The 14,753-nt window shown below is 41.1% G+C and overlaps 1 protein-coding gene across 5 annotated transcripts in view; it reads right to left on the bottom strand.

The window, feature by feature from the left end:
- Positions 1–14,753, bottom strand: part of RHOT1 (ras homolog family member T1) — a 74,439-nt gene that overhangs the window by 35,714 nt on the left and 23,972 nt on the right. For all 5 annotated transcript variants that reach the window (XM_075561372.1, XM_075561374.1, XM_075561373.1 and 2 more), the window contains exons 3-8: positions 14,192–14,273; positions 12,187–12,230; positions 11,855–11,908; positions 11,661–11,713; positions 7,024–7,132; positions 6,423–6,524 (exon numbers count right to left, since the gene is read on the bottom strand). In XM_075561372.1, the coding sequence (XP_075417487.1) occupies positions 6,423–6,524; positions 7,024–7,132; positions 11,661–11,713; positions 11,855–11,908; positions 12,187–12,230; positions 14,192–14,273 (444 nt within the window). The remainder of the gene's footprint in view (positions 1–6,422; positions 6,525–7,023; positions 7,133–11,660; positions 11,714–11,854; positions 11,909–12,186; positions 12,231–14,191; positions 14,274–14,753) is intronic.

Raw genomic sequence — 14,753 nt, 5'->3', positions numbered from 1 at the left:
ACACCAGCCGGTGTGATCACAAGGTGTTGACGGGATCAGGCATCAGAAGACCCCAAACAACCATTTTGACCCGAACAAGGGGGGTCGGAATGGAGACCCAAAGTCCATCTGTGGATAACTGAACATCCCCTCACAGAAGGGTCACAAGGAAGGGATGAGCCAGTCAGGGGGCAGTATAGCACCGATGAAACTCACAACATTCCTCTAGTTCTTTAGTGCTTCCTCTCCCGACTATCATGAGACCAGTTCTAAAAAAATCTGGCTAGGCCAGAGTATGTGCACTGGTACAGATAAGAGTTTTGGACACACAGAATCCAGGACACATAAACCCCTCAGGAATAGTAATGGGAGTAGCAATACCATGAGGAGAGGAAGAGACGGGGGAGAAAGGGGGAACTGATCACAACAATCAATGTACAACCTCACCCCACCCCCACCCCCACAACAGAAATGTGGGTGAAGAGAGACAACAGAGGGTATAAAATATGAAACTAAAAATAATTTGTAAATTATCAAGGGTTCACAAGAGTGGGAGGGTAAGGGAGGGAGGGGATAAAAAGAGGAGCTGGGGAGGGAGGGGAAAAAAAAAAAAAGAGGACCTGATGCAAGGGGCTTAAGTGGAGAGCAAATGCCTTGAGAATGATTGGGGCAGGGAATGTGTGGATGTGCTTTATACAATTGATGTATGTATATGTATGGATTGTGGTAAGAGTTGTATGAGTCCCTAATAAAATGTAAAAGAAGAAAAGAGAAAAAAATGATTAGGGCAAAGACTGTACAGATGTGCTTTATACAATTGATGTATGTATATGTATGAACTGTGAAAAGAATTGTATGAGCCCCAATAAATTGTTAAAATAAAAAATAAAAAAAAAGAGGAGCTGATATCAAGGGCTCAAGTGGAAAGAAAATGTTTGGAAATGTTGATGGCAGCAAATGTAGAAATGTGCTTGATACAATTATGTATGGATTTCTATAAGAGCCCCCAATAAAATGCTTTATTAAAATTATAAATAAAAATAATGTTATCCTAATATTGGACAGTCAATACTGATAGGGTTTACCATCATTGTTTTATTGACTCTTATTTAAAATAAAATATACAGTAATTCAAATGTTTCAAAAAGTAGCCATAGCTATAATGATGTAAAAAATAGAGCCTAAAAATGACCTTTACTTTGTTAATAATTTGTTAATGGTTTTCCCTTGCATTATAAAAAGCTGAATTAAAAATATTTTTGAAAAAAAAAATATTTTGAGGAAAAATTAAAAGATGCATTTTTCAATAAAAGCTGAACTGTATTCAGAAGCTAGGTGCTTTAAGTTATTGCTCAATATGATATTTAAGTATTAATAACCTTAAAAATATAATACAAAAATTGACTACTTTTAAAGGTATCAAATATATACCTCCAGAAAACTATAAAATTTCCAGTAAATTAAAAACCCTTCATATATAAAAGTGATCTAAACCCTCACAAGGTAAACATTATTCTATAAAAATCACATCATTAAGTAAGTAGAAGACCTGGTAGCTTGTCATGGGACATACAACTTAAAAACACTACAAACATATTATACCTCAGATTTTAATTATGAATGTAATGATTTTTATGATTCTACTCTTAATCTGTGTTAAGAGCTTAATATTATTATCTAAATAAAAGACTCTGATATAAGTTTAGACATGAGTCCATTTTTCTTTTGTGGAAAGTGCATTAGAAACAAGTCACAGATGGCAGTAGATGTTTTCTTCTGAGACTTGGTGGTGGGAGTGCGGGGCCTAGAAGAACTAATTAAGGCTGAGAAAAATAATACCGATCAAAGAATTAAGAGCCAATTAATAAAAGACATTTGATCTTCTTTTGATCTGAGCTGGGGTAAGGCCTCAGAGGTAAATCCCTACAGAGATTAAAATCCCAGTTTCCCTGATGATAAAATGCTGCACTTGGCTGCATCAGAACAGAAGGAAAACTCTTCACACGCATGCCAATGACCACGATGACAGGGCAAAGCACGGGATGAGCGAAGTAGAACCAACCATTCCAATTAAGGAACCCTTAATTTAAAAATAGGAATAAGGAAATGGCAGATTTAAATGAATTCCTTATTCCGGGGGCTGGCAAACTTTCCTGGTAAAGGAAATTTCCTGTAGCAAATATTTTTATAGACTTTTGAGAGCCAACAGGAAAAATCAAGGCTATCACATAGGTACTTCCAGAACCCAAAACTCACTGCCACTGAGTTGTTTCCAAGAGACCTTATGACAGGGCAGAACTGCCCTGTGTATTTCCGAGACTGTAACTCTTTATGGGAGTAGGAAGCTTCACCTTTCTCCTGCCGGAGGAGCTGGTGGTTTCAAACTGCTGACCTTGCAGTTAGTAGCCAAAAACATAACCAGTACACCACCAGGGATCTTAGGTACTCCCACAGCAAAAGAGAAACCAAATTTTGCAAGATTTTTATTGACAACCTCAAAATACATTAACTGAGTGTAAACTGTATACAACAGGTCTATTAATAAGAATGGAACTTGTTTTCAAGAGATACCATTTCACTTAGTTAAAAGGGGGTCAATGGTAGTTTTCTCTATCGTGAATACTGATTGAAAAAGTTTCTGTGTGAAAACTGATCTATAATGAAACTTTATGTCTTCATCTTCAAACATGTCTTGTTGCACAGATAGTACCTTGTATATCCACATTCCCATTTTAATTGAGCACATCATCGTTTGGGAAGCACTTACAGACTTAGATTAGATCTTTTTCTTGGATTTGTCTTTTAGCATGCCATTACACTGCTGATTAATCAACTCCATTTGAAGGTTATGTAGAAGCACCATAATTGTAGCTACATGGATTATGAAATATGGAAATTTCCCTTGCAAGTGCATCAAGGTCCAAAAAATGCTGCTGGAATTGTAATCTGAGCTCAGATACTACATCTGCTTTTCCAAGTTAAAAATCTCATTTTTTTTCTTTTCTTGTTTTGACATAATGGGTATACATTGCAAATTAAAATTTAAAGGTCATGACATGGTGGCACCTGATTTCAAGTTGGTGAGTTATGACTGTGAGCACGAAGAGATGTGAGTACCACATCATGGCCTCTGTCATGACAACTGAACACCGTCTTTGTGGGACAAAAGCAGCCATGAACAATATTCATGTAAGCCCCAAAGTGATGTTATTAGGGTCCAAGTTCATCCACGCACGAGTCTATTGCAAACAAAATATGTTTAAATATGACTCCATGATCAGGAGATGGCTGTAAACAAGTTCTCTCAGAAATACATTTGTCATTAGCGGTCTTTCAAAACAAAGGTCCAATCAAAATAGCAGCATCCAAAGGCCTATTCACTTCAAGGCCAAGAGGCCAGCTCAGAAGGTTATGGCAGCCATTTCTGGGATTTTGTGGGGTAATCTTGATAGATTTTATCAAAGGGTGAAGGACAAGTATGGGGTGAAGGACAATTATGAAGAAGTTTAAAGAACACTGAAAACTGCACTGCTAGGAAAAGGGGCCGGAAATTTGCACTGAGAAAGGCTTTCCCTTCTCCACACAGCCTTTGAGTATCAAAGGCTGTCCCATGAACACGCTGTTGGGAAACCCTAACCTATTCACCCGATAGCTCTGATCTTGCCCCTTCTGACTTCTTTTTGTTCCTCAAGGAACATTTAAAAGGAGTGTAATTTGAGTCCCTCAAGTGTACAAAACTGCAGTTTTGATGTGGTGTAAATTAGAGTACAGAATTCTTCAGGGAAGAGGTGAGAGAGAAGGAAACATGGCCTTCAGAAGTGGATCGATCTAGACAGAGATGTGGCAGGAAGCAATAGCTCCACATTTTGTCATTGCAGTTTAATAAAGGTGTCTATGACTTTGTAGCAACACTTTTCTTTTGTGGGTGTGTGATCCAAGTGAGTTTTTATCAAGGATAGAAGCTGCAGGTTTTACAGCTAACCGAACACAGGACTGCACCCCACACATGGTGACCTGAGGCCAGAGAGAGAGAGAGAGAGAGAGAGAGAGAGAGATCACATCACAGCCGAGTGGATGTCAGAGGAGCCGCGGGGAAAGTGCAGCGATACTTTCCGACTTACCCTGGTTTCTATACAAATGAGTGTTGCTATCCACGCTCTAATCAAACTTTTTATATGAACAGTGAAGTCCAAAGGTCATAATTTTTTACTATCACAAAGTATTATTTCTTTTTATTTCAACTATTTAAAAATATAAATTCATTCTTAGCTCATCGACTGTAAAAAACTGCTAAGAGGCCAAATTTGACCCATCGATCATAATCTGCCAACTCTTACTTGTCCTAGGAGCGCCAGTGGGTAGGTCCAATATTTTACAGTATTTTATTTCTTAAAAATTATAATAATAAAAAGACCAAGGATCTGGATGGACATTTCTTCAAAGAAGATAATACAAATGGACAGTCAGCACATGAAAAGATGTTCTCATTCTTAGTCCTCAGAGAAATGTAAATTCAAGCCACAATGCAACACCTCTTCACACTCATGAAGACGGCAATAACAGGACAGATAGAAGCCTAGGAGAGAATGTATAAAACCTGGAGCCCTTGCCCAATGTTAAGGAGAATGTAAACTGGTGCCACCACGTAAGAAACAGCTCCTCAGAGTACATTAAACTTAGGAGTTACTATCTGACCCAGAAATTCCACTTCTAGATACCCTAGAGTACTGAAAACATATGTCCAGTTAAAACCATGTATACAAATGTTCAAAACAGCTTTATTCACAGCAACTAATAAGAGAAAACAATCCAAGTGCCCATCAACAGACAAATGGATACACAAAATGTGGCACACAATGGAATATTAGTTAGCCATCAAAGGGAAAGAAGTACTAATAGAGGCTATGAGAATGAATAAATCTTTAAAATATGGTAAGTGAAGAGAAGTCAGGCACAAAGGCTACCTCAGATTCTACTGATGGGCAATGTCCAGAATAGACAAGCCCACAGAGACCAAAGATGTGTCTGCCAACAGCTGGGAGAGGGGTGAGATGGAGAGGAACTGCTAAGGGGCACACAGCATTTCTGGATTTAGATCTTCTGGAATAATGTTGTGGTAATGGTTGTACAACTTTGTACACATACTAAAACCACTGCACTTTAAACCACTAAAGGATGAGTTTTATGGCATATGAACTATTTATCAGTAACAACTTCATTTTACAAGCCTAAGGCCAAAAAATGGTAAAAACAGCTATTTCTATAAGGAATGACTGCTGTCCTTAACTATGAAACAACAGGGAGTAGTCATAAAGTGTGCTAGCATGTTGTGCACACTTCAAAGAAACTATCCACTCTTGTGCTTGTGTTTTCTTCATGTATGTGAATTTTATAGCAGCAAAGCAAGCAGATCGTTAGCAAATTGACTTTTTAAAAATTATTCTTGCAATCTTTGGTTTTTAATGACATTTACGGATAATATTTGATCTGGAATACTATTCTGAGTATTTTCACTACTATGTCTTCGAAGAAAAGTATCCGTAAAATTTTACACTTTAGATAAACAAGCGGCCATCTAGCTCAGAAGCACCAAAGCCCACATGGAAGAAGCACACCAGCCTGTGTGATCACGAGGTGTCGAAGGGACCAGGTATCAAGCATCAAAGAACAAAAAAATCATATCATTGTAAATGTGGGTGAGTGCAGAGTGGAGACTCAAAGCCCATCAGTAGGCAACTGGACACCCCCTTACTGAAGGGTCGTGGGGAAGAGATGAGTCAATCAGGGTGCAAGGTTGCAATGATGAAACATCTTTCTTCTAGTTCTTAAATGCTTCCTCCCCTCCACTATCATGATCCCAACTCTACCTTACAAATCTGGCTAGACCAGAGGATGTATATTGGTACAGATAGCAACTGGAAACACAGGGAATTCAGGACAGGTGACCCCTTCCAGGCCAGTGGCGAGAGTGGCGATGCCTGGAGGGTGAAGGGAATGTGGGGTGGAAAGGGGGAACCGATTACAAGAATCTACATATAGTCTCCTCCCTGGGGGATGGACAGCAGAGAAGACGGTGGGGGGAGATGTCAGACAGTGTAACATATGACAAAATAATAATAATTTATGAATTATGAAGGGTTCATGGGGGGAGTGGGGATTGAAGGGGAAAAATAAGGTAGAAGGCAAATGTTTTGTGAATGATGATGGCAACAAATGTACATATGTGCTTGACACAATGGATGTACGCATGGATTGTGATAAGAATTGTATGAGCCCCAAATAAAATGATTTTAAAATTTTTTAACACTTTAGAAATCATTACATTTAAATTTCAGCAGTTTCATTTTCACCCAAACAATGAAGAGTTACTAAAAGTGACAACCAGACTAGAGTTACTACCTACATGTTCCAGGCCCTACAAACACAGTTGGGGGTGGGGTTACCTCCTTCTCCTCTGGGCAGTACAAGGGACCCGTAGGATGAAGAACAGCTTTCTGTGCATAATAAAAGAGTTCTGATATGTTCTTCAAGTTTTTTGCTGAACACTGAAAAAAAGAATTTAAATTTTACAATGCGAAACAAGTTGTAAGAATGAAAAACAGTTTTTTAACTATCTGTATATAAGGCAGTAGGAAGGTCCCTTAAAGGAAGCCTGAAAAGAGCTTAGAGCAGGGGTCCTCGAACTTTTTAAACAGGGGCCAGTTCACTGTCCCTCAGACCGTTGGAGGGCCGGACTATAGTTAAAAAAAAAACTATGAACAAATTCCTATGCACACTGCACATATCTTGTTTTCAAGACAAAAAACAAAACAGGCAAAAACACGCGGAGGGCTGGATAAATGTCCACGGACTGTGGTTTGAGGACCCCTGGCTTAGAGGGCCCCACTCCCACCCTCACCCCCCCGCTGTTTTCTTTGGTTTACTTGATTTCACACACAAAAAAAGATAATTTACTCTATCCCACATTTTCTCCCTTCCCAACCTAAACCTCCATTTAGTGAACTCTCAACAAGAGTAATTCCCAAATCCAACGGCAAGGCTTACCTCCACACAGGTTTCTATTTCTGTGTACTGGTTCATTATAGGAAGGATGGTCTCCATGCTACTATATTCTACCAGGTCAGATTTATTTCCCACCAATATCAAAGGCAGCCTGAAACAAACGGGGCACATATCATAAAACTGTGGTGAAAGGAAATTTCCCCATATGACTCTTCCATCTGTTATGACAGAGCCCTGGCAGTGTACTGGTCACGCATTGTACTGTTAGCGGCCAGGGCAGCAGTTCAAAAGTAGCAGTCACTCTATGGGAGAAAGATGGGGCTTCCTACTCTTGTGAAGAGTTAGTCTCAGACATGAACAGGGGAAACTCACAGGGGCAGTTGTACCCTGTCCTCTAGGGTCACTAGGAGTTGGCATCAACTGGATGGCAGTGAGTATGTGAGATCTACGTGACTGTGGGAGAAAGATGAGGTTTTCTACGACTGTAAGCATTCACAGTCTTGGAAACACATGAGGCAGTTCTACTCTGTCCTGCAGCGTCCCTTGGAGTCAATTGACTCGATGGCAGTGGTTCTGAATTTGATCCATGTTACTGTAACTCCCACCAAATGATTGGGTGGAGCATGCAAATAGGCTATGTGAAACACTGATGGAAGGGATTGGTCAGTTTAGTCGCCACTCCCTTAGCCATGAGAGTCATTTCAAAAGGAATAACTGACAGAAGCCCTAGGACCAGCAAAGAAGAGCCGCCAGCAGAGCACACTGGAAATCCCTGTCTAAGGAGGCGGAGTTAACCTGCCACACTGAGACCAAGCGTTGAGGCAAGGAGACAGAGCAGAGGAGCAGCGTAGAGACTACGAAACAGTGAAGTAGAGCAGCAAGTGGGCTTCCTGCTCCACAGAGACAGAAATCCAGGGGTCATGTAGCTGGGAGGCTGAGGATCAGAGAGAAACTTGGCTGCTGGCTGAGAAGAGATGCTGTTGTGGCCCAATTACTATATCCTTAATGTTTTCTGCTTCGGGCTTGTGGTAACCTCTTCAACCCCTATAATGAGTATTATCTATGAGTTCTGCGTAGTCGGTGCAATAAACTATCAAACCCAACCAACTGAGAAGCAGAGTGCCAAGGGTGGGAGCGGAAAAGTTGGTGTCAGCACAGGGTGAAGAAGGGCAGAGGATGGAAGCATGCCTTACGGCCATCGGCCTAGGATTGTGTGGAATTGGCTTCTTCTCGCTTGTGTGGTAAGAGGGCAGCTGTGGTCTCCACACTGTTTACTTGGCTTTATAACGCAAGAGTGCAGATTTACATTTCAGCTTACATACCTCAACCCATTTTAACTTCAAAAGCCTTTACTGAACCTCCCCAAAGGGAACCCTCGGCGTGTACATTGATTGAGTGTCTACTGCATGCCAGGCAGTGTTCCAAGTGTTAGGAACACAAGACTGGAAAAATCTCTGCCTGCTGAAAGCATGAAAACCAGAAAGTAAGTAGGAAAGAAATGAAGGAAATAAACAGACATGGGCTAGTGTAACACCCTAACAACTGTATAGAAGGAACGAAACACGACCCCACAGGGTTTCCAGGGTGCCAATCCTTACAGAAGCAGACTGACATATCTTCCCCCTCGAAGTCGCTGGTGGGTTCAAACTGCTGACCTTCGGTTAGCATGTGATCACTCAGCCACTGTGCCACCGGACTCCTTGAGGAAAGGATACTAGGTAGGAAATGGAGTGTGAAGGCTTATGGGTGGAGAAAAAGGGTAAATCTCCTGAGACAGAGAAGCCTGGGATAACTTTGGGTGTTAGGAAGCAAGGAGCTAATGATTTTATTTTAGAGAAATGAAATGTGAGAGGCCTGAGACATCCAAAAGGAGCTCTCAAGGACTAGCAGAGAGAACTGTGAGCCTGGCAGGAAAGCAAACGGCCCTACTGGAAGTCAAAGGTGTCACCAGAAATACACGGAAGCATTCAGTTTACCTCCTGGGTATTGACATTGCTCTGAAAAGGACTGGCCCACTTATGGACTCAAATAAAGATCTCTATCGGAACCAGGAGGTTCCCAACACGGCATGGTTTGCATCAGCATAATCTCTGGATATGGCACTGGTGAACCACATAACCACCCTCTAGTTCTTTCATATCTCCTCCCCTGATTTTATAGTTCTATCTGTTTTACCTCACTAATCATTTTAGATTTGTGTATGTTCACCTGTATATTTAAGATCATTAGAGACATGAAAGGCAAGATAGATAAGCCTTCAGAAATAATAACAGGGGCAATGGTTCCCTGAGGGCACAGGAAGGAGGGGCTGGGGAGCTGAGAGCAGTGATGACTGCATAACCCACTTGATGGGATCAAACACCGGAATTGTATGTGAATGGATGCATTGGACTGGATAAGGTATGGTGCGCGCACGCACACACACACAAAATATTATAGGAAAAAACAATAAGGGTTCCTGGGAGGTATGGTGGGGGAGGGAGGGGACAAGGAGGAGCAGTACCAACGAGTTCCAGAAGAAAGAAAATGTTTTGAACTGATTATGGTAGTAATTGTATAAATACCACTTGAGGTGACTGAACTGTGGAATGTTATGATATCTGTAAGAGCTCCCAATAAAATGAAAAAAAAAAGGAGGAGGAAAAGTGTTGATGGGGCTTAAAAAACAAACAAAAATAAAGCAATTAAAAACCAAACAAACATATAAAAATGCATGTCCAAGCCCTACTCCGAAGATTCTAAAACTCCACAGGTGGGAGTAGGACATTATAATGTTTTGAGTGTCTGAGGTGACAGTGATGGGCACCCTTGATTTGGTATCCCTTTTACAATGGTCCTTAGGAAGAATAATATAGACATATTAAATATACAATTATACACAAATATAAACTTAAGGCATGAGACCCAGGAGAGAAAGTACTGGAAAGTGTACGGTCCATATATACCAGCAATGGACCATCTTGAGCTAAGTCACCCACAAGAAGGCCGAGTGTGTTCAGGTGACTCAGGAGTAGGCTGGCATGGCTAGGGACCACTGCCATACCTGAGGATGCTAAGCATGATCTCCAAAGATCACAAGTCACTACAACAAGCACTAGCATTCTGAGATGCCACCGTCCTGGGGAACGAGCAAGTTACCGCACGGCTGGAAGCGACAGCAAAGGTCCCACCCCACTCTGAGACACTGGCACCTCTATGACAAAGTACCCCTCCACGAAGATGCGAGGTGCAAAAGGTCAGCCGCCACCTCCATCTGTTGAGAACCTGATCTTTAGCATTTCAAGGCACAGAAATGGCCAACTAAAAAGAACTCTTAGGAATTAAGGAAAAACCCAGTAAACGTACATATCAATATTAAGTCTGTGTGATAGTTACATAATCTGGTGTCAATTTGGAACTTGAAAGGATTAAGAATGAAGGCAGGAGTGAAATCTAGTCTGTCAATCGCGTCACAGCCAATGAGGCCTCTGTGAGCATGGCTTTCTCCTGAGGATTCTGGGAAATCCTATTATTTCCTTCTTGGAGACAGGAGAGACTCTCTCCCTCGACTCACTCCCTGAGAGACACCTGACTGACAGGACACGTGGCACTACACTGATAGGCCCCCGTGCTATGGGAACTGGAGGAGCCACATGGAGACCCCTGCCGGTGCTGAGATGCTTCTATTGCCACTGGATCCACAAGACTTTCCACCCACTGGTCTGTGATGTTCCTGCATTCAGCATCATTGCATGTGTTTCATGAGTCTGAAGAGGACTTTATAGATTGGTATAGGCCATATGGGCTAATATCGGACTTATGGACTTGATCTGGACTGGGCTGGGATGTTTTCTCTTGTATAAAAAGCTCTTTTTTATACACATATGAGTGTCAATGGATTTGTTTCTCTAGTCTACCCGGACTAACACAGTCTGATTTTTCTAACATTTAGAAATTACTCAAAATGTTCCATAAATCATGTAAGCTCTATTAAATAGTACTAACAATGTTGTTTCCATTTTCACTTAAAGCCCAAAATATTTATACCCAGAAATATCATTCAGATAAAATAGAAAATGTGTGCTTTCTTGCTTTTTCCCCATCTACATGAATTCTCCCTGCATGACATTGGTAAGAATTTTCTCTAGCATTTACGCAAGCAATATTTCATTTGAGTCTCAAAATTACAGCCTGTAGGCAGGACGGGGATTAGTCTCGCCCCTCTTACAGATGAGAAGACTAAGTAAGGGTCAATGAAGTCAAGTCCTAGAGCTCTACGTGGCCACGCCACACTCCAAAGGTTGTTCATTTGCCTCTGAATCCCGTGGTCTTCAGAAGACCGCTGTGACTGTGCAGCCACACTAGAGAAGAGGGGGTCTCAAGACAGGGTGGGGCACCCACAGTACAACTGGGAGAAGCATTCTAGAACTGGGACTTTCCCCAAAAAGCCATTTTAGAAAGGGAAGTGTAAAACGAGATCTCCATGCAACAGACGTCATGTTTAAAGTGATGTATTACTATCATTCAGAGCCCTACTCCTTGCTGAGCTCTCACATACACCTGCTGCCTCAAGCATTTCCGTGGAAAAACAGGTGTACATGTGTACACAGATCAACAGACGGAGCAAACATGATAAAACATTAACTGGTGATGCTAAGTGCATGGTTCTTACATCTGTCCGACAAGCTTGAACGTTTTACCTGCTATCTTTGTCTGTTCTTTCATTGATGAGAGGAATCCATCGACTTGTCACCTAAAACAAAAATGCGCCAGAGCTGTAAGACGGCAAACACCCTGCCCTCGGTCCCCTAAAATTCTCAAATGAGGCTCAATTTTGAAAGTGCCCCCAGTGAAACGGAAGGAACTATGGAGTAAAATATTCGTGCCTTCATACCTTATCAATAGAATGCTTGTTGTTAACAGCATAGACTATGCAGATGACATTAGCCTAGGGAGACAAAATGAACATTTTTAAACATTCAAAATGTAAGCAGTAGCACTGAGTGGTTGTGGCTCAAAGGAAATATGAAGAACGCAAGTAGAACAGAAAGAAAACTGGGTTAATTCTGAAGAGATTTACAGCAAAAGCACATCCTCAAAAGTCAGTGCTTATAACAAAAATTTTTAAAGTCTTCTTGGGATGTGAGAGAGTGAAAATGGTAGGCCCATAGGATCATTGGTGTTTCCCACCAAAAAACCTACCAGCATTATACAACTAAAATTCACCTGTGATATTTCTTGATGAAGTTGCTCATCACTCTGTTCTGCTTCTACAAATGAGAGATTAAAAGGATTTTATTTTCAGGGGTAAAAAAAAGTTGACATTTCTTCTTATTTTAAACACTTTCCTAAAAACTATAGGCCAAGCTAAAATCTATGCAGACCCACCTAGCATCCCTTAAGACGACAAGGTCCAGTGTCTGGCGAGATGGCAAAGACAAGAGCATGCCAGGAAAGGGAAGGAGTTTAACTGTGACAGGGAGGAGCACAAAACTGCGTGATATATCTAGGCCAGGATCAGATCCAGAGCTAAAAAAGGCCAAACAGAACAGGTCAGGGACCCAAGCTAGGAGAAAAGGTCCTGGAGTCAGAAGTCCATATGAAGAGTCTATACGCAAAGGGCCAACAGAGAAGTAATAACCAGGCCCAGGGAGCAGAAAAGGACTCCTTCTAGCTCAGGTCTCTGACAGCAGCCTCCGTGTCATAAATGAGTTCTCTGGTATTGTATATGATAGTAAGTAATGAAAATGCTACGTGGGACAAAGATGTGGCCGTCTGCTCCCACACAGATTTAGTCTCAGAAGCCCTGGAGAGCAGTTCTACTCTAGCCTCTAGGGTAGCTATGAGCCAGAATTGACTCGATGGCAGGTGGTGTGCGTCTGAATTGACAAGGACCATATTTTTAATATTGTTCCACCCACTGAGTTATCAATAGCTTTAAATCTAAAACTGAAATATATCTAATTATGTGGCAACCGATATTGAACAAGAATAATTTTATAAATGATGTTAGCTGTGAGAATGATTACAGCAAAAGTCATCCAACACCCACCAATTCTAGCACAGCGCTGTACAACAGAAACAAAATGTGAGCCAGCTACGTGATCAAAAAAATGCAACAGTCATCTTACAAGGTACAACAGGAAAATTAATTTTAATTCCAAATATTAAAAATATCACAATTATAACATATTCAATCAAAAATTGAGTTTCATTCTTTTTCAGTCTTTATAATCCAGTTGCATTTTATACTTACAGATCTCAATTCAGATTATTCATATTTCAAGACTCCAATAATTACATAGAGTAGAAAGTACAGTTCTATTTCTTTTTAGAATATACACAATACCAGTTTAGAAAAATGAAGTACTACCAATATACTTATACCCATGGTTTTTAAAAAGAGAAATGCAAAATAATTTTAAAAAATTAAAAGACACAGACAATTTTCTATTATAAAAAGTAGTACAGGTGAAAACAATAGTAAACAAGCTGACTCTGCTTTAGCGATTACTTTACTTGGAGCACAGGCTGACAGAACAATCTAGAACTCAGTAATTTGCCAATGCAAAATTCAAAACCACACGTCATCACAAAATTGACTCTGATTTCTCTTTGCAAACATGCCAATTTAAGAAGAGTAATGGGGAGGGAGGGGGAAGAAATGAGGAGCTGATAGCAGGGGCTCAAGTGGGCAGAGAATGCTTTAAAAATGATGATGGCAGCATACGTGCAAATGTGCTTGACACACCGGAGGGATGTATGGATGGTGATGAGATGAAAAAAGGAGAGTGATGGTTAATCTAGAAACCTGGTGGTGCACTGGTTAAAGCATTCTGCTGCGAACCCACAGGGGGACAGTTCAAACTCCCCACAGACCCACAGACTCAGAGAAAAGGCCAGGCCATCTGCTGCAGAACAGACCGGGTCCCAGGGCACACTGAGGAGCAATCATTCTGCACTGCCACACGGGGTGCCTAGGAGCCACACCACAACTAGGCCTGCCAGCCGCTTTCCTTTCACTGTGTCATCCATTAACTTGGGAACAGAGAACTGCCAGAGAGACTTGGGGAGTGAAAGGGGGAGTGGCCCGAGCTAGCATGGGGCAAGAACAGTAAGTGATCATTTACTGGAGGAGGGAGCACTAGCTGAACATTTGGTAAAGCTCGGTACTTTTCTGAGGAATATTAAATCAACCCTACACTTTCACCTCCAAGAGAAATCGCATCACCTGAGTAATCTACGATGTGTGTTGGGACTCTCTCAGGGGTGACATCGGCTGGAATGGTGATTTCTTCTGCCCGGGGAGGAACCTTGGTTTGCAAAAAAGGTAGAAAAGGAAATTTGGGAATTATCAGGTTTGTTGACTCAAAAATTAATACATAAATAGATAAACCCAAAAATAAATAAATAGATAAACCTCAAAGCCATCACGTCAATGCTTACTCAGGCCCTCCTTCCCCAGTTTTTTATTGTGAATTAGGTAAAGGTTTACAGAGCAGCTAAGTTTTACACAAACAACTCTTGCATTGCATTCCCTCAACGCACCATCCCATATCCCACTTCCTCCATGTTTCCTGTTTCCATTCCTCCCTCTTTCTTAACCCTCTGAACTTTGTCCTTGGATAAACCCTGCTCTTTTTATCTTAAATGTTTGATTATTCTAAGAAGAGGGTGAATTCAGTTTCTGATCAGAAGGGTGATTAAGGGCCATAGATTTGGGGGTTCCATCAGTCTCTCTCTACCAATAAATCTGTTCTCATGATTTGGGCTTTTATTCCACATTTTTCTCC

This window comes from Tenrec ecaudatus, chromosome 10 (assembly GCF_050624435.1).
Source record: "Tenrec ecaudatus isolate mTenEca1 chromosome 10, mTenEca1.hap1, whole genome shotgun sequence".
In the NCBI taxonomy this organism is placed as follows: Eukaryota; Metazoa; Chordata; class Mammalia; order Afrosoricida; family Tenrecidae; genus Tenrec; species Tenrec ecaudatus.
This window is presented reverse-complemented; position numbering and strand designations above follow the sequence as displayed.